Source organism: Hydractinia symbiolongicarpus, chromosome 3, assembly GCF_029227915.1.
Source record: "Hydractinia symbiolongicarpus strain clone_291-10 chromosome 3, HSymV2.1, whole genome shotgun sequence".
Classification (NCBI taxonomy): Eukaryota; Metazoa; Cnidaria; class Hydrozoa; order Anthoathecata; family Hydractiniidae; genus Hydractinia; species Hydractinia symbiolongicarpus.
This window is the reverse complement of record NC_079877.1, coordinates 9,760,957-9,786,536: the sequence shown is the minus strand read 5'-3', so window position 1 is coordinate 9,786,536 and position 25,580 is coordinate 9,760,957. Positions and strand designations below refer to the sequence as shown.

At 32.4% G+C, this 25,580-nt stretch overlaps 2 protein-coding genes across 4 annotated transcripts in view; both read left to right on the top strand.

The window, feature by feature from the left end:
• LOC130635602 (C2 domain-containing protein 5-like) overlaps window positions 1-21,059 on the top strand; it is a 33,542-nt gene extending 12,483 nt beyond the window's left edge. Inside the window, exons 12-37 of one of the 3 annotated variants that reach the window (XM_057444972.1) lie at window positions 1,192-1,344; window positions 4,290-4,375; window positions 4,827-4,900; window positions 5,029-5,137; window positions 5,829-5,943; window positions 7,001-7,086; window positions 7,178-7,262; window positions 7,496-7,741; window positions 7,948-8,005; window positions 8,222-8,275; window positions 8,468-8,542; window positions 9,479-9,544; window positions 9,860-9,967; window positions 10,196-10,315; window positions 11,498-11,555; window positions 12,434-12,495; window positions 13,122-13,220; window positions 14,014-14,103; window positions 14,449-14,551; window positions 15,143-15,178; window positions 15,299-15,346; window positions 15,511-15,542; window positions 15,751-15,825; window positions 18,401-18,523; window positions 19,056-19,202; window positions 20,338-21,059. In XM_057444972.1, the coding sequence (XP_057300955.1) occupies window positions 1,192-1,344; window positions 4,290-4,375; window positions 4,827-4,900; window positions 5,029-5,137; window positions 5,829-5,943; window positions 7,001-7,086; window positions 7,178-7,262; window positions 7,496-7,741; window positions 7,948-8,005; window positions 8,222-8,275; window positions 8,468-8,542; window positions 9,479-9,544; window positions 9,860-9,967; window positions 10,196-10,315; window positions 11,498-11,555; window positions 12,434-12,495; window positions 13,122-13,220; window positions 14,014-14,103; window positions 14,449-14,551; window positions 15,143-15,178; window positions 15,299-15,346; window positions 15,511-15,542; window positions 15,751-15,825; window positions 18,401-18,523; window positions 19,056-19,202; window positions 20,338-20,538 (2,509 nt within the window). In that variant the 3' untranslated portion in view covers window positions 20,539-21,059. Of the gene's footprint in view, window positions 1-1,191; window positions 1,345-4,289; window positions 4,376-4,826; window positions 4,901-5,028; window positions 5,138-5,828; window positions 5,944-7,000; window positions 7,087-7,177; window positions 7,263-7,495; window positions 7,742-7,947; window positions 8,006-8,221; window positions 8,276-8,467; window positions 8,543-9,478; window positions 9,545-9,859; window positions 9,968-10,195; window positions 10,316-11,497; window positions 11,556-12,433; window positions 12,496-13,121; window positions 13,221-14,013; window positions 14,104-14,448; window positions 14,552-15,142; window positions 15,179-15,298; window positions 15,347-15,432; window positions 15,543-15,750; window positions 15,826-18,400; window positions 18,524-19,055; window positions 19,203-20,337 lie in introns of those variants that run through there. The other 2 variants (XM_057444973.1, XM_057444974.1) reach the window with 2 other exon arrangements.
• Window positions 21,060-23,831: 2,772 nt separating this feature from the next.
• On the top strand, window positions 23,832-25,480 carry LOC130635601 (ADP-ribosylation factor 1-like 2). Its single transcript, XM_057444971.1, has 2 exons — window positions 23,832-24,476; window positions 25,180-25,480. Exon 1 carries the CDS (start codon window positions 23,900-23,902, stop codon window positions 24,467-24,469), a length of 570 nt encoding a protein of 189 aa, XP_057300954.1. The 5' UTR covers window positions 23,832-23,899; the 3' UTR covers window positions 24,470-24,476; window positions 25,180-25,480.
• Window positions 25,481-25,580: the final 100 nt, after the last annotated feature.

Below are 25,580 nucleotides of genomic sequence, written 5' to 3'. Positions count from 1 at the left end.
TTACTTGGGATGAGAAGAAAATTATTGACAGAGAATCTAGAACGACGGCTAGGAAGAAAAAAGAAGCCATCAACAGTGCAGAACGTGACAAACACATAAACAGCACCTTGTATTAACTTTCTAAGATTTTGCCCTACATAGAAGTTGTTATCTCCATCTAGGTCCAAAAAGGTTAATTACTGTAATTAAGTGTAATTAACAGCTTGTTCCTAATTGGTTAATTTTTATGAATTTCGATCCTCTGCACTTATATAAATAGATGTTTAACATCATTTTACTTTGCCTGATTATGGGAGAAGGATCTCCTGATATGTCGCCAATTAAAATATCATGTTCAAGAAATAATAAACTTTCCACAATAATATATGAACATTGAACAGACAAACCGAAATAATATTTTCTATAATTTTGTAGGTTGTACTAATGAAAATATTTCAGAGGTCTTTTTTATATTAAATATTAACTCAAGGCATATCCTATGATTCACTATAAAATGCAACAAGAAGTGTTTTCAACATGTCAACATCATAATGAACACTCTACCACTGTGCATATCTTAGCATCATTACCTGATATTATCAAGACTGCATACTGTTTGATGCTGCATCTTAACCTGATGCCAAACCTTTCCCCTACGACCCATAAATTTTTCTGCAGAAATCAAATCACTGGATTGTATACGTGCAACGGTTGATGTTGTTGAATGAGTTTTCACCTTAAAAACTTCATTATTGTACAATGGAATGTGCTCACCATGATTATTATTGCAACGTCTTTCTTGTTAATGCTGAGTACAGAGCACCTTGTCAAACAATAGGAATCGAAATGCTTGTGTTATTGTGTGATTACCTTTGAAGTATAAGAATCTGTGAATATCGATCAAAGAAAAAAATATAAAGTGATGAGCAGTTCTTTAGTCCACTATTTTTTAGAATTTTTATCCCCCACTTTTTAAAAAATTTATCAAGAAGATTTAAAAGGTTCGGGATTTTTGTAGAGTCAGTTAGGTTGAAATGTAAAAGGAAAGCTTTATTGTAGGATCAAAAATGGTTTGGAACACATTTGGTGCTAATTTAAATAAATTAAAAAAAAACATTTTCAGCACTAATTCTTCAACCAGAGTGCTTTATTCTCTCTTGTTAACCAATACTGAAAGTGTATGTGCTCTATTAACTTGTTACATGTTTTCAGGTATCAACAGAACTTTGATCTTGAAGGAGAAACTGGTATTGTTATTCGAGCAATTGGAACTTCTGTAACGATAGTACAAGAGAATGACTTAAACCCTCTTCACCCACCAGTAGCAATGCAACCATCTCCAGACATACATCATGAGCATGGCAGGTTTGTTGAAAATTCTCTCATGATCTATTATGAAAGACTATTGAAATTGCTTATGTAAAATCACTTTAATAGGCAGGCAATCAATATGAGGATATGAATGACCTGTCGTCAGGTAAAATCTTCTCTCGGAAATTTGTTAACCACTAAAATTTGTTAACAACTGCTCCATCCCTTGAATAAAGCTTCAAACGTAGACCAAAATAATTAAAAGGATCATATGTTTTGATGGAGTTAAAGGATTTTTGATACATCATGAGCCTATTCATATATTAGTCTTTTCTTTATTGTCCTGATCAAAATAAAACATAGCATTGTGTTTTTGATAAATATTTAATGGGGTATTGAGGCTTAAAGATTTTTAATGAAGTCATCTTTGATGGTTCCTAGGTACTCTGATGAAAGAAGACGTCAGTTATTTCCAACTGTTTCCAAGTTATTTGCCCTGAAAATTATAACTATAACTAGTCGAAAAGGCCCGTGGAAAAATCCACTGAGGCAGGATAAAAATTTTGATGACGTCAGCAACCTATCCATTAAAAATTTAGAATTTTGTTTTCACGTTGCATCTATTGTGTAGAGATTAAAGAGCTGATCAAGAAAATGTATATGATCATGTACTTTTGATATGAGCGGTTAATGAGATATAAGGAAGGGTTTAAAATTTTTGCTTACGTCAGCAATGGCCCCATCAAGACCGAATTTTTTTTTTATAAATTTGTATACCTGTTGCCTTCATCGTATAGATCTTGAAATGCTGATCAAGAAAATGTATAGGAACATGAACTTTTGACAAACGGTTTCAGAGATATTGGGGTTTGTAGGTTTTTTGATGACGTCATCAACCCGTCCATTCCGAAACGGATTCGGGGACCCAGGTTTGGGAAAATTACCAAAATTGGTCCTAGTTGGTCCCTAGTTACCCACGCGGTGAAAAATCATTGACGTCACCACCTCGTTTTCAAGTTATTTGGCCTCAAAGTTTTAGGTGCACTGTAATGGCTTCATTAATTTAATATAGGATATTGACGTTAAAGTAGTGTTATTTTCGTCGCGTCGTAACGTCAGAAAATTTAACATATTAGACATGCATTTTTCGGCAACATCAAAGGAAAATGAAGACATCCACTTTGCCTGTCACAGACACACAGACAGACACACCTAGCGTATTATTATAGAGACTAGTCGATAAGCCCGTGGAGTAATCCACTTAGGCAGAGGGACAATGGAAAATAGGTTTTTTTGATTTTTTGCTGACGTCAGCAGTGCAGGTACAAAAAAAATTAGCGAAGTTTAGTTTATTCGTTGCCTGTAATGTGTAGAGGTTAATATGCTTATCAAAATAATGTATAGGATTATATGTTTTCGACAAACGCCTAAGGAGATATAAGGTTTTAAAAATTTTGCTGACGTCAGCAATGAACCGTCAAAACCCAAAATTTTTTTTAAGAAATTCGTATACCTGTTGCCTTCATCGAATAGATCTTGAAGCACTGATTAAGAAAATGTATAGGATCATGTACTTTTGGTAAACGGTTGCAGAGATATTAGGGTTTGAAGATTTTTGATGACGTAATTAACCCGTCCATTCCGAAACGGATTCGGGGACCCAGGTTTGGGAAAATTACCCAAATTGGTCCTAGGTGGTCCCTAGTTACCCACGCGGTGAAAAATCATTGACGTCACCACCTCGTTTCCAAGTTATTTGCCCTCAAAGTTTTAGATGCACTGTAATGGCTTCATTATTTTAATATTGACGTCGCGCTGTAACGTCAGAAAATTTGACGTAATAGACATGTATTTTTCGGTAACATCAAAGAAAAATGAACACATCCACTTTGCCTGTCACAGACACACGGAACTGGCGTATTATAGAGATGTGACTGGTTTGATAAATTTAATAAAAAGATTTATTACCCCACTGTTGAGTATTTTCGAATGTTTACGTTTATTCGAACGTTCTCGGAAAATTTGATTGGTTTTTTTTTTCACGTGACCAGTCTATATGACGCCGTATTAACCGACATCAAAACAAAAACAAAACAAGAAAGTTAATGTAGCCCAACACAGTGGTCACAAAAATATTGATTCGTTAAGAAATTACAAATCAGCTAGTACCACTCACCGTTACAAAATGTCAAACATCTTGAGCTCAAATAATAACCAACTTGACGTACATAACCAATCGACAGCTCTTAATACTTCCAGTTCCACGCAGTCTTCAACCTTCTCTTCATTTTTTTCCGGAGGAAATTTTAACAATTGTACATTTAATTTTAATACGAACACTCCACCAGCGAAACGACAAAGAATTGAATTTTAAAACTGTTTTGAAAATATTCTATTTTTAAAAGTTGTATTGTATTGTTTATTTTTGAACGAGTTGTGGATCGAATGTCTGTGTACGTTCGAAATATAAAGAAAGTTACATGGTTTCCACCTAAGCCTTGTTTTTGTTAAAGACCCCTGGACTCTAAAACCTTTTTTTCATTAATGGTTATGAAATAATCAGTGGAGTAATAAATGACTTATTAACCTTATTAGCCTGTCTATACGGGAAAATATAGACCTCTGTCACTCGAATGGACCTCACTGTGTTCGGTCCATGACGTCATGACCTCGGTCTATATTTTCCCGTATAGACCGGCTAAACGGTTAATAAGCCATTTGACTTCAATCTAATGGAGTTAAGGCGTTTGTTAAAATAACTAATTTATCATTCAGGAATTAAGCCAGGTCTTCACGTCTACATTGTCCTATACAAACACAAGAACATCAAATTGTTATTATCGTAATATATGTTTCGTTTAATTCTTGGTGTAATCTGTTTTCCTACATTGAAATAACATTAAACTTAAATTCTCTTTTTAACGCTCCAAAAAACAACAAAATGAGAGGGTAAGCACAGTTCTAAATTGCACTGTTAATTATTATTACATTTTTTGTAGGCAATTTTTTGATGTTCAAATCATTCCAAACATTGTTGGACGTAGCAGGCATGGAACTTCTCTATCAGTAGATCTTGATCAAAAAGGTAAAATGGGATAAAGATGTTGTGTTGAATGTCTGAAATTGAAAAAAACTAGTACTGCATTATTAAAATGTACCATTCCTTTTTTTAATTAAACAGGTTCTACAAAATCCATGATTTGTCTTACACATTCAAATTATATTTTATATGGCTGATTTAAGTCTTTTTGGCACATTTTAATTTTAAATTGTTTTTGTTACATTTGCTACAGAAATTCTATGTTTTATGACTTTTTAATATTTTAGTTAAAAACAGTCAACAGATAAAATAATGACAAAAAAATCCATCTGTTTGAGCTGTTGTTGGCTTTTTGTTTTATTCCACCAGAGAATTTCAGGATAATCAGAAGTGCGATATAAGTGAAACAAAATCTAATTTTAGATTTATTAAGTTGAAATTTGTAAGTTGAAATTTGTTTTGATTAAAAAATCTGATACAGCTGATTATTTTATAGATAAACTGCTTGGTGAAAGTCCAGATTCTAACAAAGCTAATTTTCAAAGATTGAAAACTGTTGTTGATGAACAGGTTAGAGAAATCTCTAAATCTACTTTATATGAAGATAAATTAGCACATCGTACTATCGTATTGACAGATTTAATTTAAACTGGAGAAGATTAGATAAACTAATGTTAAGTGTCAATTTTCTACCTTAGGAATATCCCTTCTTCACATTCACAACCCCTCCGCCTGACTTTGTACTTCATCTTGGTGGTATCGTTTCATCAAGATCAGTAAAATTACTTGATAAGATTAATAACCCAGGTAGGTTTGACACACTAAATCTTAAACTAGAAAAATGAAATTATAATTTAGTTACCAACATTTTTATATTGCCACTATTTTTGGTTTAGCTATTATTTTTTACAGACAAACCCGTGAATAAATCCGTGGGTTTGTCTGTACTTTAATAACCACATTTTGCATGCGGTAGTATTTTGTGCAGAGACAAACAGGCAACGGCTATTATTAAATAGATACTTTTAGATGGATTTTTCACAAGAGGAACTTTAGCGCACGTATTTTTGGAGAGAATTAACTTTCGTAGGTGTTAATTAGTTGTTTGAGGTGGTCTGAATATAATATTGTGTTAAGTTGTCATAAAATGCCAGCAATCAATTTAAAGATTTTGCTAACGATCAACAAAACCTTAACCAGTAAGACTGAAAACAAAAGAAAGATTTTTTGCAACAGTTACAGATATAGAAGAAATTTTTATATACAGATATAGAAAGCTTTCGTAAATAGCTTATTTTAACATATTTTGAGGGAGTAAACTTCAGTGGATAAGCCGCTTAAAAAAAATTTCTTCTACCTTCTAATTAGGAGGACACTTGAATAGTCGAGAATTTTATATATTACAACTTTGTTTAGTTTTGTTAATAATAAAAACAAATTAAATTCAACTAACATTTTCTATTGCTACCTCTTTTTTAAGTGTTTTGTTTTGTTTTAGATGAGCCAGAAACAAGAGACAGTTGGTGGAAAGAAATTCGAAATGAAATAAAATCTCATGCAAAGGCCATGGGTTGCCATGCAGTTTTAGGATACAAAGAATATACTACTATATGGTGAGAAAAGCACATATCTATTTTAAATTAGAAATTTGATTGGCAAATATTAATACAGATGTGGGAAGCTTAATAAGCAAATTTATCCCAACCTTTAACCATACTAAACATATTTTTATTGGTTAATCAAACAACATGAAGGCACAAGAGCACAAGGATTTGTAGGTAATTCTAAGAACTCCCAATTCTTAGTGATCTAATGGTAGGGGGACTTAGGGTTTAGGGGGGGGGGGGGGGGGTAGTTTAGAAACACCCCCATAATGTAAAGAAGTTGAAACGACCTTCTCACTTCGTTTAGAACCCATCCTAATTCTGTAAAATTTGTCAAATAACGGGAAATAAAATGTGCATTTTTCTGTTAAAGTTTTCAAAACATCATAATCAATACAAGCATAAATGTTACACAAGAAATAGTCAAACATTTTGACAAAGACGTCAGAATAAATTAAATGCATGGTGTTTGAAGGAGGTCTTTAATTGCTGACTACCCTATTTTAAACCTTAGTTTTAAAAGCCACCTGGTTTATCAACACCCGTCTATAATTATCTTTATAACCTTTCTCTACAACACAAGAGTAATTTTCACAACAAGAAATTCTAATTTACTACAATTAAAAAGTGACAACCATCTCTTAACTGTCTTAAATTAGATTTTTCTTCTGACTTGGATCGAAGTTACTAAATATTTTCTTGTTTTCCAATAATACTTCTAAATCGTATCCCATTTTTACATGTGCGAGTTGTTCTTCTTCACAACAACATATAAAATAAATGCTAGCATGTTTTTTTGCATAAAATGCTATACACAGTATGTGTTTTATCATACTAGTGATTGTACAATACAAGAGCAAAGAAATATCACAAAAAATAATTTCCTTCATATATTTGATTAATTTTGTCGTATACAACATGATCTTACAATATGTCTTTGCACAAGGTTGAATATACATTGCGTAAGACGTTATACGTACGTCTAGCAAACATACTAGTACGAAAAATAGTGTATTGTGTACATTTGCTTTATATGAATTTTACATGCAAGATATTATTTTCATAGTGACGATTTGATAGTTTTATCTGCATGTGGTACGGCGGCAGTGTTACAGATGGAATCCAACATGGAAGACCAAGTGTACCCTGAAAGTAAGAATAATCTTTTTTTGCCTCATTGTTGTTAACATGGGGCCTTAATTTTTTTTAGTTTATATTGCCATGTTTCTTATCTTTTCTTCAGTTCATGAGAGTTGTGTAAACAAAGATATTGAAGATGTTAATCCAGATGAAATGAAGATCAAGGATACTATAAGTCCAGTTAAAAAGTATATCAGTTTGAATTTCAACTGCTTTCTTGTTTTTGTGTGTCTAAATGCATTTAATTGCGCTGTAATGCAATATATCAAAATAAACTTTCATGCTTGCGATCTACGTGTAACCATACTCTCGAATGAATAAGAAGAACAAAAATTAGTTTAATGTTTATTTTAGAATGTAGAAGTTTGGCTAAGAATAAGTTATTGTTTTTACCGTTAAAGTAGTTTGCTTTATAATATAGACACATATTATATCAAGCTGAATACAATACCTCTTCGTTAAATTCAACTCCAGAAGTGCAGTCTAGCACCCTACCAAGCTGTCATTTATGTCATGTTCCATATCAAGATGTGGATCTGCCACTTCCAGTCACCCTTAGTAGATGCATGTTCTGTCGACAAGATAAAGTTCCAGATATACTGTTTACAACTATAGACATTCCTGATGAACTTCCTGTAACTGGATCTGGTTGCATGGTGCAAGCTAGGTGAGTCTATGTTGATTCACTTGATTTTAATGAATAGCTGTGCATGGGCATTACTAAAATGGTAGCTATGACAGCTTCTAAAATCTGGAATATGGGAATGCAATTTTGAGCAGTAGTTATGTTACTTATTTATGACCGTGTCAATTGGACCGTTGGTGAACTAAGAATCTATAGCCAGCAAAATAATATTGCTTATTTTCTTTCAGAGTAATTAGAAGTAAGAAGAAAGAGAAGGATGAGATAAATGCAGAAAATGTCAGCCAGGTAAATATGACTTATGTTTAACTTGTTTTTAGTAACCACATTTTTACAAAATGAGAGCAATGGTGTATGTCCTAGTTAGTTCTTTGACAATTAACTTACCGGAAACTGGTGTGATAGTGTGGAATTTAACTCGGTGCTATGGAATTTACAGGAACATTCTGTCACTTTAGCCGTAATCTTATTACTTTACCAAACTAATCTCATTGTCATTTTTAGATTCTGCCATTTTTGGAATTTGACTTACATCAACAGCTCATCAATAAGCTAAAGGTAATCTCCCCAATTATTAAAAGTTTGACTCAAGGCTACATCGAGACAAGATACAAGTGGAATTTGTGATGGCATTTACATTAGGCAGCCTAAACACGATTACTGCCTGTTTCGAACTGCTACTAATAATTTATTTTTACTTCAAAACATAAGAAAAATTGTTAAATTAAATAATCAATTTTCTTCATTTAGATAAAAGGAATGAATGCTATATTTGGTATGCAAACAATTTTGAGTATAGGCGATCAAGCCATCATAGGTGTAATGGTATGTGGAAGTGTTTTTGAGTTGAGTATACCCAGGGTATACATACCCTTAATCCATACGAAAATTCTCTAGAACATAAGTTTAAGCCACCAATATTTGAGTAGATGGCAAACAGATCTGTTGCCACATTAAACAATACTAACATAAAAATTTTAGGGCCACATTGTGTTCTTAATATTTCTTATAAACCTCCCAAATCTTTTTTTACCAGCTCTTGTCTTGTCTTAATACGTCTTTGCAGATATGTGTGTCTGAATTAATGCTTTACACCATGAGAAATATAAGATGATTTGTTGTAATACAGTCGCTCTACAGCTTTGCGAGTCAGTGTAAAATAAGGCTTCGGAGAAATCCACATCTTGTTTCTGCAGTGCACACTATTAAGAACTTTAAAACATTTTTAAAAAAACTCCTCTTTAATCATGAGCAAAATATTTGTGGAAATCATTTTTAAATGACCGAGCAACATTACTTGGCCAGCAGTCTGCAGTCAGTAGGCGAAAGAAGTTTTTCTTTGCCAGAGGCGTAGACCACGAAGATGCTTATGGCTGCACTTTCAACAATGTCCACATTATGAAACAATCGGTGCTGTCTTTCCGCCATCAGCAAAAATTAGTATTGTTTAAGATTTTTGATTTTGCCAAGAAAACGATCTTTGAATTCAAGCTTTTCCGTTCCACTATTTTATGTTCCTCACTTAGAATCTGCTAGGATTAAGAAAGTATGAAAAGGTGTTTGTGATCAAATCTTTACATATGTTTTGGTTTTTATTGATTTTTTGCTTCGCATCTAACCCGCTTGCTTGCTTTTTCTGACATATCTTAATTTGTATTTTAATTTTTATTTTAATATAATGCTTTTTATTATGTTATACGTATATCTATAACCTACCTAATATGTATCTGTTGGTTATAAGATGTTTTCTTCTCTTTCTAGACTGGAACTGCTGTCTACCTGACAGCGCTGCCACAACCACCCATGCTTTTTATATCCGGAAGAAAGGTTTGTAACTGGTGGCTTTTAAGGGTTTTTTTTATAAAATTTTCTAGACTGAAGTGACTTTAAACACACACACACTGTTGGTATGCATTATTGTAAAAAAATTAAAAGCATCGTTTTTTAACCAAACATCCTTTTAGTATCGTTATTCTCTTGCTGTAGGTGGCATCAAAATTTTTGAATATAATTCAAATATTTGAAAAAGCGGACCACACTTTTAGTTTGCTGCTTTTATTAAAAAGGAAGTATACATTCTAATATCGATTTTATGTATGCGTTATTTTGTTCACTGCACAAATTATTTTTGGGGGTATTTAGGACACTGATAGTGGGGAACGCGACAATCTTGCCATCGCAGACATTCAAAAGAAGCTTATTGAAACAACAAAGAAGAATCAACAATTTTATAACATTAAAGATAACTACGTAAGCGGAACATTTTCTAGAAAAAAACATATTTTTAGGTGTGGTTTCTGACAGTTTAATTGAATTTTCTGAACCTGTAGATAAACCAGGCTTTATTCATATTAATGTGTCTCACATCCGTTACATTGAATGACTTTCAGTACGCTCTCCTCTTTCTTCATGTGCTTTAGATGGCAATTTAAACTTATATTGGTATATTATTTTTCTGACTAATTGTAACACTTCTAGGATATTCTGCTTGATTCGCGGGTGAGAAAATGCTCTGACGAATGTGAAAGTGGACATCATGACGTAAAGAATGGAAAACTTGATTTATGTGTTGATGGAAGAGATACGTACATATTAGAGGTAAGTGCGCTTTTAAACTCGTGTAATATTATTAGTAGTGAAAATATGAAGATGATTCCAGCTGTGTGATGCAAAAAGTGGAAGTTGTTAAAAATATTTTCTATGCTGCAATCTGTTACCTTGTGGGTCGATGTTAACATTTTAAAAATCATTACATCGCTTTTACAAAAATATATTTTTATAAGATTTATCTTTAATGATAACACGAATGAAGAATATTTCTCTTTTATTACTTGGGTCAAATTTTTGGTTTCTGTTTGCTAAAGCACTTTTTGTTACATGCCGTACAAACAATATATCTTAAAGATGATATGCGGTAATATATATAGCGACGAAAATCTCAGCATGCTGATGTCAGCAGTGAGGATTACCCAATTATACTATGCACATAGCCTGGTGAATGTTTATAAATGGCGGCAAATCACTCGGAGCTTTATTAAGTCAGCCCTGAAAAACAGAAATGTGTCGCATTAGAAATTTAGTATGACTGACTTGGTAAAGGATACATTACATCTTTCACAGCGTTTTTCATTTTTGGGAAACATGAATTTCTGTGCACCAAGAAAAAAAAGATCGTTATGAGCTAGCCGTTAGCCTGTAAAAAAACCCACAGTGATTACCCTTTGTACATATTTTCTGCATCGGTATATTATGCATCATTGTTTGCCTGTTAGTATAAAGTGATGAAATTAATCTGCAGAAAATGACGAAATAAAGCTAGTCGTTACCTGGTCGTGTCCTGTGTTTCCTGGTCGCTTTCTTGTCGTGTCCTGGTCTCCTCTTATCGTTTCTGGTTGCTTCTCGTCGTGTCCTGGTCGCCTCTTGTCGTGTCCTGGTCGCTTCAAGTCGTTTCTGGTCATTTCTTGTCGTGTCCTGGTTGCTTCTTGTCGTGTCTTGGTTGCCTCTTGTCGTTTTTGGTCATTTTCTGGGTGTTTCTGGTCGGTTTTTGTTAGTCCATGTTATATAAAACGCGTGCAAACCATGGTGATTTCGACGAAAAAGAACAGGTGGAAATCACTAAAAAGCTTTGATGTGATTGTTTTATGCACATAGTTGTTTTGTCAGTAGATAATATGTTGATACATCGCCATATTTATCACGTGTAAGACATTTTAAGAAACTTATAAGAAAGTTAGTTATTGTTTTATGCTCAATTTGATGTTCAATTTTGTTTCTTTACAGATAGACGATCAAAGTGATACGAACATCTTGCCTCTACTATCAGATACAAATCATGAAGGTAGGCGTAGAAAGGAAAGAAACTTTTACCAGGCTAAAAACGTAAAAAATGTACAAGCTAAACTTTTGCAAAATGGATGAATTTCGCGAAATGCAATAAACCTTTCCTGAATTAGTTTTCTTCGATATACCACTACTATTTCTCAACTTTGTCAAACAAGATGGATGTGATTTTTGAAATCCTCACCGGAAACTTTATGAAATGTGAAATCTTAATTTTGTACTAAGTCCAAAATGAAGACGATCTGGACCGTAACATTAATACCACCAAAACAGCATTTTCACATGTCGAATTATGTTGAAAATTTATACATATACCAATTTAATGATGTTGAATATGATCTTAAAGTCAAAACATCAAATTATAAAATTATGAAAAAATTCGGAAAACGTGTATTATTGGGGTTTATCACAGTATTTTCTCTGTTAAAACATTGTTCTGTCTGTCATTCAAAATAGCATATCATTATCAAGTTAACACTCATAAATTGATGGAGATGTTTGTTTTGTCAAAAAAGTGCAAAAATGCCAACAAATTGTGCTCAGTCAAAAAAATGATCAAAATTTAATTTGATCAGGAAAACGTCCATAATTTCTTCTCTTACTTTTACGTTGGAAAGAAACTCCACCATTTTGGCGTTTTTATGGTTTTTATGGATTGTTATAAGTTGCTTTTTGGAGTGTATTGATGCACCATTTTTATAAGACGTGTGTATCAGACTATGCTATTTTCGAAAAGTGACGTGATATAGGACATACAAGGAGAAAAAAATGTTTCTATGTATAATTACTGTTAGCATAGAGTTTATTTTAAGCTGTTTTCTTTGTTGTTGTACTTTTTACTGGAAGGTGTAAATGAGCTGTTATTATTATCTGCAGGGTTTGCAATCTTCAACACGCAAGCCACACCTGGTTTTCCTTTGCTGAAACAAGAATACCAGGTTTGCTTATATTCTATACAATCAACAGTCAGTAGTACATCCTCGATTATTCGGTAGTTGTTCGAAACCAGAAATAGGTAAAGAAAGAACAGCAGTTGAGTCAGAAAATTAAGATATAAATTATGTTATTGTGCTTGGCGTCGAGTAGTTCAAGTTTGAATAATGCAGAATGTATGATGACAGTAGTTTTCTTCTCTTTCCAATGTTATTTCCAATTTACCCCATTTCGGCTAGAGGGTTTGATTTGGTGCTTCTAAAGGCTTGTGTATGTAGGTGATGGGGGCAACCTCTCATAAAGCTTTAGGTGACGGGGGCAAAGCTATTTTAACCTCTCATAAAGCTTTACACGAGAAAAATTGCTGATATTCGATCAATAAAAAATTGCGTAAAAAAGAAATATATTGTCTAGGAAGAGTAGCACAATCTAAAGGTTAACTGTGAACACATTAAATGTTATGAAAAATGTTAAACAGGAGGAGGGGTGAGAGGGCTAAACAACCCTCTCTGTCCACGGAAAATCAAATAATGGTTACTGGTAGAATGAATCTGGTAGAACGGTTCTTGTTGTTCGCTTACGTGAATAAAAGTGATTATTATTTCTAAAGGAAAACTTTTTTTTTCTGTAGTATTTTTCAATTTTCAACCGAGTTCAAATTCCAATGCAAGGAGAAGAAAATATCAAGATTAGTCAGTGGTTGTCAAATATATGTGAAAACCTTGTCATGGTAAGTTTTTTGTTTGTTGGTTTGTTGTTGTTGTTTGTTTGTTTGTTTGGCTGTTTGTTTACCAGCTTATTTGTTTGTTTGTTTGATTGTTTGTTTGTTTGTTGTTGTTTTCTATTTGTTTGTTTGTTGTTGTTTTCTATTTGTTTGTTTGTTTGTTTGTTTGTTTGTTTGTTTGTTGTTGTTTTCTATTTGTTTGTTTGTTGTTGTTTTCTATTTGTTTGTTTGTTTGTTTGTTTGTTGTTGTTTTCTATTTGTTTGTTTGTTGTTGTTTTCTATTTGTTTGTTTGTTTGTTTGTTTGTTGTTTTCTATTTGTTTGTTTGTTGTTGTTTTCTATTTGTTTGTTTGTTTGTTTGTTGTTTTCTATTTGTTTGTTTGTTGTTGTTTTCTATTTGTTTGTTTGTTGTTGCTTTCTGTTTGTTTGTTTGTTTGTTTGTTTGGCTGTTTGGCTGTTTTTTTACCACCTTATTAGTTTGTTAGTTTGTTTGTTTGTTTGTGCCTTATTTAACAGGACTGGATTACATAAATTCTCAAAAATATTAATACAGGCACTTTAATAAAATGATCTGATTGGTAAAAACTTATCTTCGTTACTGTAAGCTCTGTAGGAACGGATTCTCGTATGAGTCTTTATTGTGGTCTTTCTGATAGACCTGTTTTTTCCTGCCGGGATTAGATCTTAGGTAGTGTTGCTAGTTCTGCATTACTTGCAATTCGTAATAGACTTTCTCTTTGAGATTAACATACAATAACACTACGGTTTGTGATAGCTTTAATTGTGATGTTTCTGTGTAGGGTATTCGCCTAAAGACACGAGGTATGATGCCATGTTGTTTGACAAGGACATCGTTTGATGTTGAAATTGATGACGATGATTATTTGCAGGTATAAAGAGTCACGTGTATTAATTCTGTAGTGTTGTTGTACACATGCTCTGCGCATGCATATGTACCTGCTTAAAGACACGTTAATAAACTAACTAAAACAACTCATGTGCAACTCGTGTAACATTGTATAACTATCTACCTCCGTGCTATAATTAAATGACCTAACATTTTAATGCTGTAAAATAAGCTTTTTATAGGATCAAAAAATCCTTTAAAAAACAAATAATAAAAATTAGAAAACTGTCATTTATGTACTGATTTAAATTAAAGAATTGTTTCATTTATATAGTGGAAATTATCAAGCTTTATTTTTTAAACCGCTATTTTTCTTATTGTGATTTAGGTAACTATAAACGCATGCGCAGTAAAGACAGAGGACAGTTTTAATAAACCATTACAAAAGAAAAGGAGTGTTCGATCTTTAACTTCTTCGCATTCTTCACATGGTAAGAACGTGTGTACTTTAGTCGTCCTCTTACCGCCCATGGAAAAGAGCTGGTGTTTTTGCTAATATCGGGCGTTTAAAGAGGTGTATTTTTGTTTAGGTGTAAGCTTCATCTACTAAATTGTCTCTGACTGTATAAAGAACAGCTAATTGTCTGTTGATTTTGGATTTTAAACATAACCAATTACTTTTATGTTGGAAGATTACTTTCCCTAAATCCTCCTTACCTTAATTCGTAAAAAAAATTAGATTCAAGTTTAGCGTATTTACTGATTTTAAAACTCTGTTACATGTCAGTGCACTGCCATATCTTCGGTGTACTTTTTTTCACCTGCTGCCGGACCATTATAGTCTTAAAACTTGGTGGCCTTCAATGTCTGGAATGTGCACCATTAAAGTATTCTAGTTATAACGCAAGGATTTCCTTTGTATCTGTATTCTCAAGACGCTTGAGATATGGCAAAACATCGAACACAGACCTTGAAATAGTCAAAGAGGTATAACTATCTTAGGGGAATAATGAAGATTTGATGGATTTGGCGAATTTGACAAAAATCTAATATTGTGGTTCATTAAGCATTTTCTGTTTTAGATAATTCATTTTGCCGCAATTCCAATGCAACACAGAGTAAGTTAATTATAGATTTGTTACAGTGAAGACTCTTTAAATAAATCGCTTCAGAAGAATTTTGTAAAAAATATTTTGCGTCAAGAAAGAATATTTAAATACTATTTTTCATCATTTCAGTTTCGAAAACATCTGATGAAGTGAACATGTTTATAGAAAGCCCGCAAGGTAGTTTTTGTTTTTTGTTTTTAGCTTTTGTTGTTGTTATTGTTGTTGGTAGTAGTGTTGTTTTTTTCCTTTTGTTTTTTATATAGTTTGCTGGTTTTCTAGACTGTGTAAATTTTACAGCACATTGCAACACGCACATACGCAATAACAACTGTTTTCTTTAGCGTTCGTTCAAAAGAAAGGGCGACCTGAACCGGTAGGTTACATTGTATATACCACTATTTTTGTTAATATTATGACTCTTTTTTAACGTGGAATCGAAGAAGCGCTGCTTTGTGCCTCGCAGTGCATGACAGTGGAAGAAATTCGCATTAAATTTGATCCTGTTACATGATTTTACCAAACAGCATGTATTTAGTTATTTCCATATGTTGGTTTATTTATTTACTGATTTGTTCGTTTAGTTTTTACTACCACTATCGGCTTCATGGCCAAGGGGCCAATTCAACACAATGCTAAACAATGCTCTACAAGCTAAAGTATGTTAAAGCTGAGTCTACACTAGGCATCTTTTCTGTCTGGATTGCAAAGTAGAGTTGGACATTTTAGAGAAAATCGGAATGGTGCTTGGTGTAAACTCAGAATTATAAATAAATTAAAAACCATTTAACTTACCGTAAGGGAGGAAATTTCCGCGGGAATTTAATTTCGCAGTTTTTATTAAATCAAAATCAAAATAGAACGAAACGTAATATTTAGCTCTCCAATTAATTCAAACACTTTACTTAAACAATCAAGATCATGAGAAATTTTTAAAATTTGTCAATTCGTAACGTCAACCTTACAATGGGTGAATAAACATTACCGTCAAAATTTCTTCTCTTAAGGTATCAGTTTAAATTTAACTAGTTGAAATTTTTCTGTGCACTTGTTTTGCATGTTTAATTCTCGTAACTGTGTGAATAATTAAGCGATGTGATCTTACTAACTGCTTCATATTTCTTTGTTCGTTCCCCGTGGCCCTTGCTCTGTTTTTTTTTTATAAAAAACGTGAAAGGAGGGGCGAACGACAAGCTATTTTGAGGCATCTATAGGGAGCAAAAACTAATAGATTACTAAATCCTTAAATCTATAAAAAATAATTACTTTAACAACACAAATGTAACTGTGTTTCATAACTTCACACTACTTCTACACCTTACAACTTTTGTGTTTCATTACTTAACACTACTTTTACACTTTACAACTTTTGTGTTTCATAACTTTACACTACTTCTACACCTTACAACTTTTGTGTTTCATAACTTTACACTACTTCTACACCTTATAACTTTTGTGTTTCATAACTTAACACTACTTCTACACCTTACAACTTTTGTGTTTCATAACTTTACACTACTTTTACACCTTACAACTTTTGTGTTTCATAACTTTACACTACTTCTACACCTTATAACTTTTGTGTTTCATAACTTTACACTACTTTTACACCTTACAACTTTTGTGTTTCATAACTTTACACTACTTCTACACCTTATAACTTTTGTGTTTCATAACTTCACACTACTTCTACACCTTACAACTTTTGTGTTTCATAACTTTACACTACTTTTACACCTTACAACTTTTGTGTTTCATAACTTTACACTACTTCTACACCTTACAACTTTTGTGTTTCATAACTTTACACTACTTCTACACCTTACAACTTTTGTGTTTCATAACTTTACACTACTTTTACACCTTACAACTTTTGTGTTTCATAACTTTACACTACTTCTACACCTTACAACTTTTGTGTTTCATAACTTTACACTACTTCTACACCTTACAACTTTTGTGTTTCATAACTTAACACTACTTTTACACCTTACAACTTTTGTGTTTCATAACTTTACACTACTTCTACACCTTACAACTTTTGTGTTTCATAACTTTACACTACTTCTACACCTTACAACTTTTGTGTTTCATAACTTTACACTACTTCTACACCTTACAACTTTTGTGTTTCATAACTTTACACTACTTCTACACCTTATAACTTTTGTGTTTCATAACTTTACACTACTTTTACACCTTACAACTTTTGTGTTTCATAACTTTACACTACTTCTACACCTTATAACTTTTGTGTTTCATAACTTCACACTACTTCTACACCTTACAACTTTTGTGTTTCATAACTTCACACTACTTCTACACCTTACAACTTTTGTGTTTCATAACTTTACACTACTTCTACACCTTACAACTTTTGTGTTTCATAACTTTACACTACTTCTACACCTTATAACTTTTGTGTTTCATAACTTTACACTACTTCTACACCTTATAACTTTTGTGTTTCATAACTTTACACTACTTCTACACCTTACAACTTTTGTGTTTCATAACTTTACACTACTTCTACACCTTACAACTTTTGTGTTTCATAACTTTACACTACTTCTACACCTTATAACTTTTGTGTTTCATAACTTTACACTACTTCTACACCTTACAACTTTTGTGTTTCATAACTTTACACTACTTCTACACCTTATAACTTTTGTGTTTCATAACTTCACACTACTTCTACACCTTACAACTTTTGTGTTTCATAACTTAACACTACTTACCATGTTCTACCCTCCTTTAAAAAGAATGTTAAATGATTTTTCCAAAACCGATTTTTTTTAACTGGGACACTAAATATTCTTTTAAGAAAATGGGCGGTAACATTAAAACGCTAACACGATTAAATGCGAATAACAAGATAAAACGCAAATTAACACAATTAAACGCGATTGAACACGATTAACACACACGAATATAGAGATTTGGAGTTGTTGAGTTGTTTTAAGAAGTTATTAGTTATGCAAGTTTTTATAGCAGCAGTACTAAAATATTTTTTATCTTTTATCATTGTGCAGCTAAATAATAATTATATTCTAAAGAAAACAATGTTTTGTTTGTCATTTTCTTTCTTTATCTCTGTTTTTTTTGTTTCCAAAATCTCCGTTATAATGTTACCTAATCCAATTATCTAGCAGATTTATTTTTGGTAAAACATTTTATTGGTAACTTGTAAAGATTATATTTACCGTCGACATTCCTGTCTCTTATTTTCAGAAGCAACCGTTCCACTCATCTGTCACTATCTGCCCAATGGATTATGTGCCCAACGCTCAAATTGTTTCCTATCTTGGAAATATTAACTTGTTTTTGATTAGAGAAAGTAGCGCTGTCAAAGAGGTATATGATTGTAGTAAAAAATATTTTTAAAGTTGTAACACTCTCGAGTGTTGTATAAAATGCTGTGAAATTCGAAAAACAGTTTTACATCCGGAAATTCAAAGTATGGCAAAACCCTGATATTGTATGTGTCGAAAAGAATTGTAAAATTTATATTTTTATAATTTATAATCCTTTCATTAATCTTCTTAATTTAATATTGAAAAAAAACATATGACTGATAATTAGACTTTTTTGTTAAAAATCTTTAACTTTGAAGATCGAGTAGTTTTAGTAGAGACAAAATCAATAATTTGCATAGCGTAGCTGTCAGAGTAAATGTATTTTTAAATGAACAACGAAGAAATCAATGTTTGAGCTTCTACTAGACGCCTCACGCCTACGTTTCTCTGATATATCCAATAAAACTGCTGTTCGATGTAGTTTTGTCTGACAAGGATGTACTAGTGTTCCTTAGATTGATTTGCCGTTTCAGAAAAGTTCTCGCAATGTTGCATTGGAGCATGACTTTTAGTTTGTTTTTATTGTTTAGGATGGAGGTTTGAATTTGTTCATGCAACAATTTGTGAGTGAGGTTCATGCTATCATTCGTGCTCACGTAATTGCGTTGGGTGGAAATGCAATCCTGTCGTTTTACTTGAATGAGATCGTTTTGAATTATAACCCACATAAAAATCAGGTTAGTAGGGAAGGGGATAGTTTTTCTTTTAAAACAAGAACATAGAAAATAACACCAGCTTTTCCCCGCCCCTTAAAACCAATCTGTTGCAATTTCGATGAGTTTTTCAGCAATATAGAAGTGCTAATTTTAAAAATTATCTCGGGCAAAAGCATGGTTTGTCCTTGTGGGCACATTAATGTTGATTTAAAGTCAGCTGCCAATTAAAAAATTATTGTCAAGGTCACACTAGTGCCTAGTTCGAAAAATTTATTTTTTTTGCTGTGCCTAAAATTAAATTTTCGTCAATATTATTATTATTTTTTTTGCTCTTTATAAAAATCTGATTGGTAAGAAAATAAGAAACATAGAAATAACACCAGCTTTTCCTCGCCCCTTCAAACTAATCCGTTGCAATTTTGATGAGTTTTACAGCACTCTGGAAGTGCTAATTTTAAAAATATTTTTTCGGGCAAAACCATTATTTTCCCTCGTGGACACATTAATTTTACTTTAAAGACAGCTGCCATTATAAAGCACTAGTGCTAGCCTTGGTGACGAAAAATTATTTTTTTGCTGCCTGCCATTTTTTTTTTTTTTTGTTATTAAATTTATTTTATTAAATTTATTAAATTCTGCTGTTGCTGCCAAATTTTTTCCCCTAAAAATATCTTTTATTAAGATAATTACTGCTGTCCAAAAGCAATACTGCAACCTCTGGCTTTCGGAGAAGCAAGGGCCTAATAAGTACGAACTTTCCATATCGTATATAATTTTTGGTAATAATATAAATATAAACCATTCCAAAATTTAGGAGATTTTGCGGCATGTCTAAGTAATTATAGCGCTGGCACAGATGACTTCGTGAAGTCATCTGTGCGGCGGTATAATTACTTAGACAAGCCGCATCTGGTTGAAATTTTCCGTTTTAATTGTGCGACAAGAAGCCGTCCATTTGTTACAAAAAAGGTAAAGATTCATATGGGATTTCAATAATTAATTCGTAATTAGTCTAAGAAATGGGCTCTTTTTATTTCATCCTGGGCGCGATGTTTAAACATGGGTATGGATTTTCATTTAGATACATTTTACATTTAGGTACGATGCATAAACATTGGCACGTATTTTTATTCAGGCACATTTAATATTCTTTTAGGCACAATGTTTAATCAACGTAAGTGGCGATACAGCAAATGTTAAGCGGAGCACTGATGAGATGGAAACAATTTTTTGTCAGGTTGAAGACGATTCAAATTGCAGTTCGATTAGTTCATCACCTGCTACACCCCAAGCACCTGAGTTAATTGAAGAAATTAAGTATAAACTCGATCGCGCGGTGTTTGGAACTAACGTTTAGAGGAAATAAGGGTTGAATAAATTTGTTTTTGAGGTACAACTACTCGAAGCAACTCACATCATGCTGATTTATAAGCGCACCATCATTAAATCGATTATTATCATGTGAAACCAAATTGAACGTGTTATTAGGCATCCACTCTGAAAGTGATAACAGGTCACGTGACTTATGCTACCTTCAACATAGATGATTTTAACCTACTGGATCATTTATCTCACCGGAAGATGTGGAAGTCAAATAAAAACGGTTAATCGTTTTGTGTGGAAATTGTTTAAATAATTTTCCCATTCCCAGCATCGAAAAATTCTGAATTAATGCTGATATTAGTACTGCTTTCAAATTGTGCTGTTACAAATCCGTAAACATTTCCTGATGAAAGGAAGCACAAAGAAAAACCGTTGTGTTTAAAGGAATTAAAAAAACTATAATATATTCAATGTTGAATTGCACGCTAAAATTTTTTATATGTATATATTTATGTAATTTTCTATTTATTAAGAAAATATTATATGAATCCAAAATTCCTGTTTCTATATTTTACCATGGAGGTCTCAATTTCTACCTCCATGATATACAATCAAGTTGTTGGAAACATAGACTAGTTAGAAAAACAAACTCTTTTACATTTATCGCATTGATTGAGTTAGCCATCTTCGTTAAAAATGTAATGAATTTAAACAAATCTCCGTGTATTTTGGACAGGTCTAGGCGCTCACCCGGACATTCTACGACGGTCCCCCCCCAGCTAGTCGATTATATTTTTTAAGAACATTTCTTACTTTATATGCAACAAAAAAACTTTTTTCAACAGGTCAGTCTGAGGTGAGTTAATAAATAACAAATTATATAAGATTCTAATTTCTAAATTAGCTTGTTGTTACAGTTTACTAAAAACGTTACGAATCAAAAACTTGAATTTCATCTTCTCAATGTAGATGCTTAACAAGACACAAAATGCAAGAAACTGATTTTATATTTCGAATAATTATATTTTCTCTATAAAAACTCATGTTCTGATATTTTGTTGATGCTTGCAAATAATCTAAAAAAACATTTCCAGACTATAAAATGGTGTCCTATGTTTGTTTCTATGGCAACCCTGTTTTCTATAAACTATTTCTTTTTTTCATTTTTAACAATAAACACGTGTTCAATCACGTGACGTCAGCAACATTAGAGAATGTTTCAGTGTTTTAGGAAGACTCGCTTGTTGTTACAGAAAAGTGTTTGAAAAAAAAATTTTTCAATCGCGAAGGTAATCACATTTTATTTCTTGTTCTATCTGTTGTATGATTTGCTACCCAGTACTCTTTTTTGCGAATCGCCTTCAATTATTGTTAAAGTCTTTTACGAAGTAGTATGTAGTGTGATAGTATTATAATTTATTGGTAGCCTTATAATATGCAAAAAGATCGAGCGGTGTTGGAAAATGTGTTAACGGTGTATGTCTACCTCTGTTTCACTATAGCCTGACATGCCGTAAAAGATCAATGAAGAGTTAGCGATTTGGTTAAAAAACGATCAATCGCCTGAATCTTGTTATGATAAACATGTCATTTCTGCTTTTGTTTAAGGTTTGACAATGAAGAGAATATTAAATTTATCCATCATGGTTCTTTTTATGATATTCCTGAAGGAAGGAATTTGCAAGCCATTATCTCAGAAAGGTAATATGCTGTTTGAACTAGATTTTCAACTTGATTTTTAAAGCTAATAAAGAAAGTTGAAAAATGTTTTAGTCTTGAAATTTATCCCGCAAGTTGTAGAGACATTGAAACTATCAGTTTGTGTTGCGCCCTCCAAACCTTTTTCTTGCTTTTTATTTATTTATTTATTTAAAAATAAACGGAGAATCGCAAACACATCTGAGTATGACTATCCGGACAAGATATTTGCTGCTAACATTTTTTTTGCAACATATGTCTAAAACTCTCTGAAAAAAATCGCGAAAGGTTGCTAAAACCTCCTTCGTCCACAAAAATTTACAAAGAAACTCTAGATACGTGAATAAAAAGTCCTGGGTACGATATTGCATTGCATAATACCGAAAATGAGTTTGAACATGCTCAAAATGAAATTCTATTTAAAGAAGTTACGTGTTGTTTTCATTCTTACAAAAATTGCGAGTTATTTTTTTTTTTTGAAAAAGTTTGGTTAGATTTGCTTGTGAGTGATTTTTCGTTGCTACTATGGGAGAAAATTCACTTGTTAATAAAATTCACGTGATGTAGTATATAGTATATTGCAAATTATTGATCTATAATATTTTAAACGAAGAGATTGTTTCCGGAAGAAGCTTGTACGGTTCAGCTTTACCGCGGAATTTATGCATTTAGCAGGGAAAAGCTTTCGCGGTTCTACAAATTTTTCATATATGTCTAAGTAGTTTTTACGCATTTTGTTGTACAGCAACGAGAAAAAAACTTTTATGGTTCACCTTATTTTTTGCGAGAAAACCTCAAAAGTTTCTTCCAAAAACAATTTCTATCCTTAGAATAATTACATAGCTTTGCGAAGTGGACAAGTAGATATTACAAATGATATGAATTTGGAATATGTGAGGCATGAATATTTTTTTATATTTCTTAAATTTTTATAGATTTTTGTTAGCTACAGAATTACGAAATGGATCAAAAAAATTACAATCTGAATGGTCGATAACTTTTTATTCGTGTTGTTTATTCCAATTAGCACAACCAAAGAGTAGAGACTGAACTAACTTTCTTTGTTATGTTTTACAAGTTGGATTTACAATTGTAAGCAGATAATTCATTCACATTTTATTTTTCTACATGTTCAAATCGTATGTGATATAAACATCCAGGCTGTACTCATAAAGTATGTTTGTGATAGCAAAAAATCACTTAGGACATCTTTATATTACACAGCCTGGTGTGAAGTTTCAGCAAAACTTATTTTCATTCAGAACTTTGCGTATTTCCCCTCCCCCCCGCTATTAATTATTGAGAATTTTACCGGTCAGCACATTCTTCTTCAAACTCTTTCCACCTTTTGTTAATGCTTGAATCATTTGCCACCCAGGACAATCTCATTTGTTTTTTAAATTACTTGCATATTAATTTTGTCTTTATGGCATAATGTACGAAATGAAGGTAGTCAGACAGTTATTAGTAATTAATTATAGGTGCATAAATTATCATCACCATTAACTTGCTTTCACAAGTTAAGACCATATTCCATTCTTGCATTGTATAAATTATAACTTCGTGTAATTACTTATAGTTGCATAAATTAAAAGTTTGTTTGATTACTTATAGCTGTATAAATATAACTTAAGTATTTAATTATAGGTGCATAAATTTAAACTTTAATTAATAACTTATAGCAGCATAAATTAAAGATGGGGAATGTTATAGGCAATTTCTTCAAGCGAATGTTTGGAAAACTGGAATGTCGAATTCTAATGGTAGGACTCGACGCAGCGGGTAAAACTACAATTTTATATTACTTTAAACTGAGTGGAGAACTCGTCCATACGTTACCAACGATTGGATTTAACGTTGAAACAGTTAAATATAAAAACTTAACGTTCACAGTATGGGACATAGGAGGACAAGATCGTATACGAGCTCTGTGGCGCTTGTATTACCAAGAAACTGAAGGAATCATTTTCGTCGTTGACTCCCACGATAGGGAAAGAGTCGATGAAGCTAGACATGAACTTTATAAACTTTTAAAAGAGGAAGATCTACAGAACGCTGTGTTGTTGGTGTATGCGAACAAGCAGGACTTACCAGGCGCTATGTCTACTACAGAGCTGACTGATAAACTTGGTTTATTGAGATTGCGTAATAGAAACTGGTACATACAAGCAACGTCAGCAGTAAAGGGAGATGGTTTGTACCAAGGATTAGAATGGATTAGTCAGCAGATGAAGTGTAGAAAAAAGAAAAGTATCAAATATAGTTGAGCTGCTGGTTAGTTTAACTTTACAGTCAACCTTATTTGCAGTCAGGGATATCATGCTACTTAACCCTGGAATGACAAATAATTTTCCCTTACATAATTTTTTCGGTGTTTAAATTAGTTTCAGCAGAGAAATTTTTGCGGAACTTGTTTTGATCTATAGGTGGATCCAGAATGCTTCGTTTTGCGGAACATTTTTTTTGTGGATAACTACATTTTTCCCGAAATTTGCAGAATTGATTTTGTTAAAGATTCCGTATTTTTCTACCAAGAACCCTACAGGAATCGAGTTACGGTAGATATTTTTGCAGGTGCAACAAATGAAACATATTTGTGGATGACCAACGTTTTGAAAATTTTTGCGAAACTTAGTTTTGCTGGTTTGGGTCAAATTCGCAGAAATGAGTTCTGCAAAAGAAAATCCTTTCTATACTTTCTTAGGGACAAAATATATATATATTTATATATTTTATTTACAATTGACCGTTACAATTAGCTTTTGTATTTCTATTAAAATTTTTCACCCAACATACCCGAGATTTTAAAGTAAATCTGTCCTGTTCACGTGTTTCTGCAAACAGTACCTTATTATGATAAATGATATCAATCCTCGTTTTTTGCCAAGGCGTATGCAAATAATCATTTTCACGGCGTGATTGCTGTGTCGAAAGTTGCAATATATTTTTTGTAATAATCCGATGTATTTGTGTTCAGGCGAGGAAGAAAATTGTTCGACGAAAGATTTGAAGAAATCAACTAACGACGGTGATTCGACTGCGAGTAGCGATATGATGTATTTCAACAATGACATGATGAAACAAATGGAGAGAGTGCGAAAGGAAAGGGAGAAAGAAGGACAATTTTGGGAAAATGAGATCAGACAAATGAACAGATGGTATTAAATAAATAAACAAATTTTAAAAATTGTAAATTCCTTTAACTAATTATTATCTTTAAAGAAGATATACCTTTGTTCTGTGTTCATGTGAACAACATTAACAAATTCAACATGCAAGTTCATGATTTGTTTTAAATGTATAGCTACCATCATTGTTACTGTAAAGATTAAATATTTAAGTGCCATAATGTTGAATACAAGCAAATTTTTAAGATTT